The sequence below is a fragment of the Salmo trutta genome, chromosome 5 (genome assembly GCF_901001165.1).
Source record: "Salmo trutta chromosome 5, fSalTru1.1, whole genome shotgun sequence".
NCBI classification, from domain to species: domain Eukaryota; kingdom Metazoa; phylum Chordata; class Actinopteri; order Salmoniformes; family Salmonidae; genus Salmo; species Salmo trutta.
In genome coordinates this window covers 16,219,122-16,232,777 of record NC_042961.1, presented here as the reverse complement: position 1 = coordinate 16,232,777, position 13,656 = coordinate 16,219,122, and the positions used below count along the sequence as shown (strand labels likewise).

The 13,656-nt window shown below is 41.0% G+C and overlaps 1 protein-coding gene across 4 annotated transcripts in view; it reads right to left on the bottom strand.

Annotated features, from left to right (window-relative positions):
* The window catches only part of slka (STE20-like kinase a), a 38,880-nt gene extending 27,059 nt beyond the window's left edge, over positions 1 to 11,821 (bottom strand). For all 4 annotated transcript variants that reach the window (XM_029752693.1, XM_029752694.1, XM_029752695.1 and 1 more), the window contains exons 1-4: positions 10,952 to 11,821; positions 6,011 to 6,175; positions 2,193 to 2,241; positions 1 to 13 (exon numbers count right to left, since the gene is read on the bottom strand). The exon at positions 1 to 13 is cut by the window's left edge and continues 137 nt beyond it. In XM_029752693.1, the coding sequence (XP_029608553.1) occupies positions 1 to 13; positions 2,193 to 2,241; positions 6,011 to 6,175; positions 10,952 to 11,101 (377 nt within the window). In that variant the 5' untranslated portion in view covers positions 11,102 to 11,821. The remainder of the gene's footprint in view (positions 14 to 2,192; positions 2,242 to 6,010; positions 6,176 to 10,951) is intronic.
* Between the last annotated feature and the right edge of the window lie 1,835 nt (positions 11,822 to 13,656).

The following is a 13,656-nucleotide window of genomic DNA, read 5'->3' as shown; positions in this document are numbered from 1 at the left end:
GGCCTCTCAAGCTCTGTAGAGGCAAAGACGGAAGCATCCACATGAATTTAGTGTACCACAAATCTCTATCCACTGGAACGTTCTGTGTCGTATGTTGACATTTCATGAAGTTTTTACCAATGCTTTATGTACTGTATCCTTCATAGTACATGGTGAACACACACTAAACATAACAATTTGGAGACATGGGCTGTAACCCTTAGCAACTGCAAAAGAACACTGTTCCATGCCCTTCTTCCCACAGCCAGCAATCATGACTGGACCAACAGCATGGTAGAGTGAGTCACACCACTGGACCACTCCTGATCGAACAGAAGAGGTTCAACCATGACATCTCCTCTCTGTTTAAAGAGTGACTGCTTTTAAAAAGCAACGAATCCCTTTGAAAAACAGCCTGTGGCATCGATATGAGTCAGAAACAGTTATTCCAGTGTCAAAATGTTATTATTATTTTCTTTTTACACCCCCTTTTTGTGGTATCCAATTGGTAGTAGTTACTGTCTTGTCTCATCGCTGCAACTCCCGTACGGACTCGGGAGAGGCGAAGGTCGAGAGCCATGCGTCCTCCGAAACACAACCCAACCAAGCCAAGCCGCACTGCTTCTTGACACAATGCACATCCAACCCGGAAGCCAGCCGCACCAACGTGTCAGAGGAAACACCGTACACCTGGTGACCTGGTCAGCGTGCACTGCACCCGGCCCGCCACAGGAGTCGCTAGTGCGCGATGAGACAAGTATATCCCTGCCGGCCAAACCCTCCCTAACCCAGACGATGCTGGGCCAATTGTGCGCCGCCCCATGGTCGCGGCTGGCTGCGACAGAGCCTGGGCTCGAACCCAGAATCTCTGGTGGCACAGCTAGCACTGCGATGCAGTGCCTTAGACCACTGCGCCAACCAGGAGGCCCCCCAGTGTCAAAATTGACTACAAAGTGTAAATAGGATAATTTAGGTGATAAAGTCAGTCTAATCTAAAACGGAGTTTGGACCATCTGTGCGTCACAACGGGTAAATGATGTCCATTTGCCCACTAACATGGGGTGAAGATCTGCGGTGATTGCGCTCTATCCAATAGCATAGACGATGAGACATACCTGCCCAGCAGCCCGGCATTATCTACACAGAAGAACATGTCGCACATTTTTTTACTTGCGAAATCCTGTAACAAACACCTTAAGATGTCAAATTGCACAACTCAAACATTCTCACCAAAAACATACAAATTAATTACAGATGTCTTGTTTTATCTTAGATTCATTGTGGGGATTTTGAAGAAGTGAAATAGGCTTTCACGTCTACCATGTCTCACAGGGGGACAAACATCATCAACCAAACGCGGAATCGGTCAGGAAACACACCTACAAACTGAAACAATGTGTTTGATGTATTGGATACCATTCCACTTATTCAGCTCGAGTCATTAGAACAAGACTGTTCTCCCCAATTAAGGTGCCACCAACCTCCTGTGACGTACATGCTTAGAGTGAAGAATGGTAGCAGCCTATGTCAACTCATTACACAAAACAGGCTATTTGTGCTATCATTATCAGCCTGTGTGAATTGTGATCTACTCGCTATAAACTGTGTGGTACAACAGAATGACATGATGCTGTTACAAAATGGAGGACATGTGGTCTCAACTCAAAGCCTCAGATTAATTTAATATCTTACATATCACAGTGTAAAGACTGACACCCAGTCACATCTGCAGGCTTAATTTTGTAGCCTAGTGATTAAGAGCATTGGGCCAGTAACCAAAAGGCCACTGGTTTGAATCCTTGAGCCGACTAGGTCAAAAATCTGTCAATGTGCCCTTGAGCAAGGCACTTAAAGCTAATTGCTCCTGTAAGTCGCTCTGGACTTAGCGTCTGCTAAATGACTAAAATTTAAAATCAGCAAGTCCCAATACAACTCTAAACCAATGGTGGGAGGTTCCTTAAAAATTCCAAATAACACAAAGGAAAGTACTGAGGCATTAAAACTGGACTAACCACTCCTAGAAATGGGAACTATGATAATGATACACTTTCACCACTCCCAACTGAGTGGAGGGAACATATTCTACACTGGCTGAAATGTATTGAAATAGAAAAAAAACATTTGTGATGATCTGACTTTCTTTGAGGACAGAGTGACATTTTCCATGTATTCCTTTTTTCACTTTGTATATCTTTTTGAAAATCCATACTCACCCAACATGACTGCATCGACAGCACCTCCCGCACAGAACTCAATCAGAATCTGAGGAGAGAGAAATTGCATACACAGTTACTATACACTGTACCAATGTGTCCCCCCAATGTTATGTGCGTTTCAGGGTAACACTCAAAGCTGGAGACATCAACGTTTTAATGGAGGGAGACTTGAGGTCAAATTCTTTGGAGCCGGATGAAAACAGCGCTTCGCAAAGGGCGTTGGCGAGACACTTTGATTCAAGCTACTCTGTTGCATGCACAAACTTGTCATTTAATTTAATAAGATGAGTGAGTTTCACAGTGGATATATTCACAAATTCTATTATGTAAATTGTGAGCTTAATTCACATGTAAAAAAGGGACAACTCAATTACAGATATCCTTCACAGCAGAAATTCTCTCAACAACCTTGTGAAAGCTCTTCAAATTCTCAGGAAAAGTTTGTGGTGCAATGCTAACCAGTGCAATAACTCTTATCAAGAGTGTTTCATCATAAAACTGAAGAGACTTCACGAAGGGGACTTCCTTATTTTTTGTAAGAGATCCAGTTTGGCATACATGTTTGACAGATGTTAATCTGCCAATAAATCCGCAGCAGAAACTACAAGTTTTTACATCAGCTCTTTTTCAAAAATAAGTGTGGAGTCCTCAGACAGCAACTTCACTGCACGCAATTCAAATCTGACCACACTATTTGTATTACAGGAAGATGCGAGAAAAACAAATGCCTACTCTATTGAGCTCTGCTCCAGTGTTGTTCCTAAGAGGAAGAGTCATTGTAGCAGTCCTTACCTCAGATACAATGGTCCACACACACAGCAGATGAAGGCCAGATTGGGGAATGAGAGGTCTACTCCACTCACCCACAGTCTACATAACCTCTTAAAACCATTCCAACACTTTCTACAACAACTATTACAGATAACTTCAGCAATTGACCCTTTGCTAAGCCCCGCCCCAGAATTTTGGGCAACCAATTGCAGGCTCCAATGGATGGCAACTGTGTCAAATCTGACACCTCTGACAAGCTCACGTTTGTATCGCAAGAAAGCCAGAGGGCTATGGCGAAAACTAATGTTTAAAAAATGTATGTTTAAATGGCTAAATAATTGAACAGTACACCAGAGGTACTTGCTACTTGTTGTTCCTGAAATGCAGCGCCTGTTGATGGAGTATTTTTTTTAAATCGGAAATTACACTTATTACATTGTTTGCTAGCTCAGCTGGTTAGCTAGCTCTGTCTTATTGACCAACCAATGTTTCTAATGCTAGCTAGCCACTTAATATAACTTTTTTTCTCAAAATATATGTTAGCTAGCGAAGCTAGGAACGTTATGAATACATCTCCCATCTGCTGTCGACATCAGGATACGATTTGAGAGCACTAGTTAGCTCCAAAAGTGGTTATAGCTTTGACTGCGTGCTGACAGTGAATTCAGAGCCCTTCAGTGGCTAGCTAACAGTTTGAGATCATTGTGAGGGGATTTCGCCAGTGGTTGAATGGGGAATTGGGCTTCCCGGGAAAATGTTGTCCAAGGTTGTCACAGTAACCAAGGAGGGTGGGGCTTAGCAAATGGTAAATTGAAGGAACAAAACTTCAATCCTGTGTCATGTTCAGTTGGCACACCATGGGAAAAGATGCTTTGAGGAGGTACTACAGGAACTTGTCCAATAAGAACACTCATTTTCATTGTACGTTTAAAAAAGTTTTTGTCCGTTTGCTCCTGGTGAACACACAACCGAGTCCTACTGAACGCAACCCTTATTTCTCTGTTGAAATGAACATCCCCAAAATGGCTAAACATCACTATCGTGTGCATTGCGATTATTCAAAGACATTGTAACGAGCTGATCTAATTCAATTCTTGACTAGCACAGGTCTGGTAAGCGCACTGAGCAACTGGTAAAGTTCTGTCTGGTTTATCAGATGATGTCATGAACTAATGCAGTTATGGAGATGTGAAAACTGACCAGCCTCTGTGATAAAAGCTATTGTGAACCATACTATCACCTGATCTATGGGAGCATAGCCAGGACGTGTCAAACAGCAGCTTGAGGTATCGGATGCAACACAAATCAATCAAAACCCTCACTGAGCAACGCCCATTCAGTGAGTTAAACAAAGAGGATGGAAAGACTGGTGATCCATTATGTAATGATACACATCAATGGAAGGCTAACCGTTTTACAATAATGAACCGTTTGAAACGGTTTACTAATGTTATCATGAATTAAATATGATACAATTATCCTTAAAGCAACAAAAATCTCCATTATTGATTACTATGTCTTAACAGTGCCATAAGACATCAGCCGCTAGCTACCATTTTACTGGCAGTGCCTTATGTATATTTCACAACATTCACCGACTGTTGCACAGGGTTTGGTATGAATGAGTCCTTTTTTTGGCTGAATGGAATGTTCACACACATTAACTAAACGCCTGACATGTTTTAAAGGCATAAGTTACACGTTAATCTCTCTCAGGACTCACTCAACCAGTGGCACAGACTACATGGTTTGATGTCTCTAAATTATTCATTAGCACTTTCTCAAGCCCAGAGTAGCAGTCCATTATCTTCCCATGGCTGCAGCCCCACAGCGGGGGATCACATGATACCGCCCGGACATAATGGCGCTGTAGTTCTCTCCAAACACACCGACAGTGTGACAGGGTCCTCTGACAGCATTCACACAGCAGTTGATGGTGATTAGTGCTTTTTGAGGTCGGTTCATTTATGAAAAAATAATCACGTTTTTTGATTCAGTTTTGATTATTTTTCAAAAAATGAAATGCATTATGAAATAAAGACAATGATTATTTCAGGTCAGGTCCACATTGGGTAGACGTCAATACAAAAATAGGAAATTACTATGAAATATTAAGATATTTATGTTGAGTATATTACTTAGTTTTTATTTGAGGACTTAGTCATCATTTCATCTCTGCTCAGGCAATTGCAGCCAGCCAGTCAGACCATCTAACATTATCTCTGTGCTCCCCATACTGTACTGTCTTTAGCCATCCTATTTCCCTACACTAGACTGCCTAAGTATGCTGCAGAGTTGTCTGACAAAATCATTTTATTAGTTCTTCAAAGTAGAAAAGGTACTTTCACAAATGGTCTCTATCCCTCTCGTCGTTGTGTACATTCCTCTCTCATGTGTTCTGTGTGTATCTAACCTTACATAGCAGGCGTAAAAGTGTATCCGAAAGAATCAGCGCAGTGGATTATGGTCGTTGTAGTTAATTACCACGTTTCTGCTCTGAACTAGGTTGAATATTTGTTTAGTGAAAACTACAACTCCCTTCAACCCAGTGTCCCATAGTTCTTGACTTCTCTTGTGAATTATCTGATTTCTCTCTAGAGAAACGGCACAATGGGCTCACACAGAAATACGAACTAAACGGAATTCAAGTAATTGATCCGACATCAGTCAATTAGTTATTTGTTAACAGAAAAAAATGTATAAAAACAAAATGGTCGCTCAGCACTATCCCCATGTGAAGTCTGGGTCTTGAGAGAGAATAAGGGGCGGCATTGATAAGAGAATGTGAGGTGACCTTATTTAAATCGTAAGGTTAATCTATAAAGCACCAGTTTGTGTATAAATGAGGAATATCATCATGTTTGACTTGTGTGAGGTGCATATAGATTGATGTTTCTCAGGTCTTAAGACGGTGAACTCCCGCACCTTAGCAGGATCATGAGTATACACACACACGTGCGTGAGTGGTGTGAACTGTGAACACTGTCAGTGGCCCTGTTCTCCACATCGGAGAAACCCAACCCCTCCAGAGGGAGCCTACTTACCCACAGTTTGCTTTCATAATAGAAGGCATCCAGCAGTTTGACTATGTAACGGTGATCGCAGGAGGCCAGAATGTCTATCTCCACCATGTAATCCTCCAACTCCTCCTCTGTCTTGGTATCGATCACCTTGGCAGCAGCCAGGGTCCCAGTCTGCTTGTTCTGGGCCTGAAACAACAAAGACACCGATAAAGGAAATGAGTGAATATATTCCCCTGATAACAAGCGCCATTTGATCAAACTCATACCGCAGAAAAAGAGCAACAGATTATTAGCCGTACTAATGGATAGTGGTTAATGTAAAGACATTTATGAACGGTAACAATAACGTGAAAAGGCCACTGCCATTTTGGAGTTGGAGCATTTAGCATTGGAGTGGTCTATTGTAGTGCAGCTGAAGGCAATTTTCTAAAAAGGTCACATCTTTCTGTAAATGCATTTCATCATACAGACACAAAAACATAAGAGGCTTTATATTTGCAGGAAAATCAGCTTGAGGAGAGGCCAAATTCGCATCTGGGGTCAGGACAATTACAGTGTGGAGTCTCTGGAGAAAACTGATCATCTGTTAGCTGAACTGTATTTACTAGTTTATCAAGGTAAACTGTTCCTATGTGTTTCATTTCGGGAACAACGGATACCACATGCCCAAGGTATGCCATCTATCCTTGGTGAAAACGACTGTAGAAGCATTTACCAAAACATATTTTATATACTGTTTAATAGCAATATAAGCATGTTTCCGCTTTTAAAACAACAAAATTGTCATGACAGTTAAGTTACTGTGACCAGTAGCCATATAACAGACACAAATGTTGACAGTAGGAAATTACAATAAAAAGAAGGGATTTAGGATCCAGCTCAAGGTATGACAAAAGAGGAAGTTTGATTAGATATATAGAAAAAGGTATTAGCTTATGGCTTTAGGAAGCATAAACAAGCAACCATGTGTAATGGTCAAAAGCGTATAGATACATGCATGTTCCTTTGGCTACTTGCAAAGGCTTGACCTAGTTGAAAATGAAGACATTTAAAGGGGAGAATGACACGTTGTTCCATTCTCCACTTCCTCTCGCTCATGCAGACGGGGCTGCTATTTTCAGCTAAGCTTTGGCCGTAATGTTTATGGCTACAGACCCAACCTAGTGGAGTTAAGGAAAGTTAAGGAGGGAAAGAGGGAGTGTCAGTGTAGCGAACTGCATCAGACTTTATATTTACACATAGTCACTCCCTTTTGTCTGTACCAGGCAACGCCTGCCCTAGCCTTAGCAGTCACACATTCAACACGAGGTCATACCTGTGACACTGTGTATATTTGCCTTCCTATTTTAGAGGGCTCTATGACCTCAGTTCTACTGGGCATCAGCCTTCACATTCCATCAAGAACTCTGATGGTTCATATCCAAGAAACAGTCTGACCTTTAGCAAAGCATAACAAGAAAACTGGCAAGAACACCAAATCAAAACAGGTCCAGGGATTTACACTAAAGAAGCATGGGCACAGCCCTAAGCAAGTGGAAGAGAAGGTATTGCGCTCTCAAATGATGAAGGGGAAAGTAACCTAGCTACAGTATGTGAATAGAGGGCTATCAGTTGTTTTTGTTAGCCGTTGTGACCGGGAACTTTGGCTTGTCCTCACACCCACTTCAGCGGCTGTGCTCCTCGGCCCGTCATGGGGTGAGCTCAGAGCTGTGACTCAAGCTGAATGCCAAGAATCCCCTTCCTCCCAGACCCAGCCAGCTGACTCACCCACTGCTGCCACCTCCAACACCACCACACCTCAGCATGACACACCCACTACAGGGCTGTGAAATAACACATGGAATATGATATTAAAAGGATCATTTTTATTTATTTATACCAAATCTCTATTTGATGTAAATCAAATCAAATGTTATTGGTCACATACACATATTGGAATGGCACGTAATATACAAAGGTCCAGATACTTTTTTGTCGATTTCACTTGTTTTTGAGAAACTTACCAAAATCAGTGGTTTACTTCCTCATCCTCGTTGTACAGTACAGGGGCTCTGAAAAAATGGTCCAAAAACACCCAAGTACAGCTTGATTCGGAAGTAAATGGAATATAACGTTGCGGATAAAGTATGAAATGACAATTTCATGTGTACAACATCTAAAGACATGCACCACTATACTAAGAGCTTTTGCGTTTCTAAAAGGACGTATTTGGGCGGTTTTTGCAGCAATAGTTCCATGTTTTTTCAGTGCCCCTGTAGTACACAATGAGGATGAGGAAGTAAATCGCTGGTTGGGGTAAGGTTCTCAAAAACAAGTGAAATCGCAAAAAAGGAGCGTGGAACCTTTTATATCATGCACTTACATCAAAAATAGAGATTTGTTTGTGAAATAGCAAAATTCTCCTTTAAGGTACAGCAGTGTGGAACAATGGTTGTAGGACAAGGGATGACTATGATAATAGTGTACAGGGTATGATATTGTTATTACATGGTAACAGATTTGGTCAAGTGATTGGCTATGCACACAGCTTTGACACATACACTTACCCCACCAGACATGCCACCAGGGGTCTTTTCACAGTCCCCAAATCCAGAACAAATTCAAAAAAGCATACAGTATTATATAGAGCCCTTATTGCATGGAACTCCCATCTCATATTGCTCAAATTAACAGCAAACCTGGGTTCAAAAACCAGATAAAGCAACACCTCGCGGCACAACAACTCTCCCCTATTTGACCTAGATAGTTTATGTGTATGCATTGATATGTAGGCTACGTGTGCCTTTTAAAAAATATATATATGTAGTTCTGTCCTTGAGCTGTTCTTGTCTATTGATGTTCTGTATTATGTCATATTTCATGTTTTGTGTGGACCCCAGGAAGAGTAGCTGCTGCTTTTGCAACAGCTAATGGGGATCCTAATAAAATACCAAATATTGTTAACCATTAGGGCAAACTCAATTTACTACATTCCATGACTGGGAGTGGATAGGAATTATAAGTACAATCTGTGACTGATAATATTAGAGCTGAGCTCACTGAAACAGTTGACATGGTGTATTTACTAACGACAAAAGATATCCAATTTAGACACACCAGAGATGTTCTTATGTTGACAGAGACATTAGAATGCATGACTGAAGATGACAATACAGATGATACAAAAAAACGACAACAGGTAGGTGTTTTCCCCAACTCTGTTTGAGGGCTGCAGCGTCTCCAGTCCTGGCTTTCATCGTTGCCTGCTAATCAGCTAATGAAGACTTGGGTAACCGGGGGAAATTGACTCACTGGCTAATTACTGACATTATTTGATCAGTTAAGTTCCAGGAAAAGGAGAGAATCAGCAGACACCGAAGGCTCCAAGGACTGAATAAGAGACTTCTGATCTATAGAATACCTGAACATGCGCATGCGATAACAATTTGTTTACATTAGACGTTAATAAACCTGAGGGGGAAAAAAACAAAATCGATTTCAAATTTCGATTTTTCTCTTGGTCATCAAAGTTCCACTAGCAGATACCGTGTACGAACAGGTCAGCAACAAAAGTGCTATTCCCTCTGCTCCATCTTGCTGACTAGGTCAAAGATGACACCTGTCCCAAACACGACAACGAAGAAAGTACAGCAGGAGGTAAACCATCAACAGTTCTATCTCTCAGTGTGCTGGTCCCAACCCTGACAGAGTAATGTTCAGGCCTAACTAAGCATGACGACTATTGAATGGTTTAGCTCACTAGCCGCAGAGCCAAGAATAGACTAATACAACTGGTAATCTACAGGTAATTGGCAAAATAAAGGAAATATCAACATAAAGTGTCCTAATAGGGCGTTGGGCACCAAGAGCCAGAACAGCTTCTATGCACCTTGGCATAGATTCTACAAGTGTCTGGAACTCTATTGGAGGGATGCGACACCATTCTTTTACGATAAATTCCATCATTTGGTGTTTTGTTGATGGTGGTGGAAAACGCTGTCTCAGGCACCACCTGTTTTCAATATACTTTGTATCCCTAATTTACTCAAATGTTTCCATTATTTATGCAGTTACCTGTAGATAGCCAACGTACAGTATCACACATTTCCACCCACCTACAGACCTTCTGACATGAGAACCTGCTACAGTACATGGTACTAACGCACATCCTGCTCCCCCCTGGGCTATGCCAACAAAGTGCCTGTTCACTAATGATGATGTGTCTACACTGCTGGGACCTTTCTGACTGATAAGGCCTACTTATCTAGGTAACTATTCAACTGTATCCTGTTTCCTATGAGGTTTACTGCCTGCAATTCACACCCTCAAGCAATCCATATTGCTCTCATCTTCACAGTCAACAATAAGCTCTTCTCGGATCACTGGTGTATCTATGTGAACTATTCTGATTTGTTTTGCAGCCTAAGAGTTGCCCTTCCCAACTAGCCATGAGGACTTTCATACCCCACTGCACTGCTGTTCTGGGAGTATGAACTTGAACCATTTTATTTACACTTATTACCCACCATATCATTATGGAGGCCCCGCTGACTTTCTAGGAGAGCCACTCCTTGAAAACAGATTTTTCTTTACATAGATGAGCATTGAAAATGTAATTGTTTACCAGTAATGTATAATTCAGTAAGGATACTACTACCATATTCAATATTCAGTCATAGAACAGTTATGAGACATGTTCCCTTGGGTGGTGTAAAATAAATACTGTTTAGGCAGGCAATATGAGTCTTGCAATATTTCATGTTGAGGTAGCCTTGTATTTGACATGTCAAGGGTTAACAAAAATGACAAAATGAGATGGGCCATGAGCTCAACTTGAGACAAAAAAAGGCATATTTGACATGCTGATGATAGGAGGGGTTGAGTTATGTCTCTCAGTATAACTTCCTGTATGAAGGTATCATGAGTTACAGACTTGACCTTAACGGATTTTATATTGAAAGATAATAAATCCGTTCGTATTACCTTGTACACTTTCCCAAAGGCCCCATCTCCCAGTTCCCCAATAATCTCCCAGATTTCCTCCGGGTTCTCGTCTCTATGTACGTGCTCATACTGTTTCTTCTTCTTATCAGACCCCAACTTGAAGATTTTACGAAAATTGAAGAACGACATCTTCTGTGAGTTTAGTCTGAGTGGCCTTTCCAGCAATTCCCACAAAGAAAGAAGAATAATCCAAAATTCCCAATAACGTCCAAGTGTCTATAAGGCTGTAATAAGGCAGCTAGCTCGCGCCACTGTGTCCATTTAGCCGCTAGACAAGTAGACAGACGATTCTTCAAATAAACTCAATAATAATAAGCTACAATTCAATACCCGCATTTACTCATGAGCTGAAACACCAATCGCGCATTATTATTATTGTAAATGAAACAGTTCATATAACACGTTGGCTACATTTGATCATTCTCAACAAAATGCACAAGGGTGGTCTTGGGATGGTTAACGTTACTGCCCCAATACACACACGATCATTCTTAGACAATGTAACAACCGGCTTAATAAATGGATCTCAACAGACTGGCAGCATCGTCTTGAAGTTCAGCGGTACCGATTTCATAAAACTCCCTTCAAAGACATACTTATAACCCGTAGTTACGGCCCAACCAAGCAATCTAATACAAGTCCTCTGTCGTCACAAGGAATGGAAAATTAAACGCGAGAATGAAATGAAGTTTCTCAGATTTGAAGCTCCACGAGACGGTAGTCATTTATGGTGTGGCCATTTCTAAACATTTCATTTTCTTCCGGTTGGTTTTAATAGGGAATATTCCTTCATACCGAACCAACTTCAGAATTGATGATAGGGTGCCTTGCCACCTCCTCTTTGCTGCATGTTGTGGAAAGCGCGTACCCGTGAAGCGCAGCCGCAATGGAAGCCTTGACATGGCCAAACAAAGCATTTGATAAATTCATCCAACTCCATTAGTAATACATTAAACAAATTCCGCTCAAATGCAGTCTTCTTCATATCAATTTGTTCAATTCAGTTACCTCACTCAATTTGAAATTTAACAGGCTTGATATGTTTTATTCCTGTGCAATTAGCCGAGGCCTAAATACGATTCCAGTTCATCATCAAATCTTACATTTCCATATTTTTATTTTTGTTAACTGATGTAATTATTTTTTAAATTGCATTGACCCTCACCCTCCTTGTCCAAACTCAAGTGATGCGAGTTATAATTGAAGTCCGTGCTATTGGCGCCACCTTCTGATTTTTTTTGTCACGCACTCTTTTGTCATTTCACATCAAGGTTCAAGCAGCTAACTCACTACTTTGGGGAAATATGTATTTCTGAAAGGCTTGATTTATTCCAGTCTATTAACAATAAGCCAAACCATTTTTGAACCCCACTCCCCCTTGTCAGTCTGAAATAGGTTAGGTCCACATGTATGTGTAAGAAATGGCCTAGTCTTACACATACATGTGCCTTATTGCAGTGAGCAATAAGGAACAAAGGTTCACAGGAACTTTGTACAAACATATTTAATAAAAAAGTAAGTAGGTTAGTAGCATAGCATCAAAAAGCAAAGCTAAATAGAACATTTGGAGATTACTGAAATAACTGCAGAACACTATGCCCAGATAGGGAACCTCACCAGAAGGTGAACATAACAAATATAGCTGTGGCCTATAGGTCTAGTGTGATCTCAACCACTGCCCTTCCGTTAAGCGTACCATAGAGCTGGTTATAGGCCTATAGCGCCGTCTTGAACCTGGAAGATTCCAACAGCAGGTAGGGTCAGGAAATGTATAATTGAAACATGAATAGGCCTATTCTTGTAGCATATAATGCATTATTTAGATAATTAAATGAGCATTAGATTTAAACAATTGAGAAATCATTTTAATATGCTGAAAAACATAGGCCTACCAATACCATCCCTCTCAAAGGACAATGTAGAAAAAAAGGACAATGTAGAGTCCACACAGTAAAAACAGGTGACGTTCTTGTTCACCATTTTTGCGAATACACGTCAGTTCCTGGCAATTCGCCACTGAGAGAGAAACTCAGAAACAGAAGACAACAAGCAAGTATTAGAAAACAAACAATTCAAACTTTGTGAACGAATATGCTTTACTTTAATAAATATTCCAGTCTCAGTGTATTTGGATTGTGTAGTAGGCCAAACAAACCAAACAATTCCAGAGGTGCTCACTGGCCTCTACTCTCACATTTCAAATGCAGAATGTATGTGAAATGTACAGGTTAGCAAGTTCGAGTCAGCCAGTGGATGAGCTCTATTGGGACCTCCACACAGTATGTTGGGGATCATACATACCATACAAAACGTAACATATCATAATAAATAGAAAGTCCGGTTTTACGTACAGAATAATACGAAAAGCTCTGAGACCAAGTTGCAGCCCAACCTTTTACAGGGCTATAAGTTTCAATATTTTCAACAGGCTCTTTAGAGTTGGTGAATATTGGCAGAGGGAGTTTTCAGGGTAAGTGTTGGAGAACACGGAATTCTGTACAGTAGGACCCAGCCTGCGTCGGCTCGAGGCTTCGCTCACGTGTTACAATTTAGAATTAGGTAAGTCTTGGGTTCATGAGCAAGAACGATAGAATGCATTATGAAAGATGACCAATAGAGTGCAGTATAGCCACTTGTTTCAACTTCTTGCTCAACAATGGAATGCGGTCAGGGAAAACAGTTGG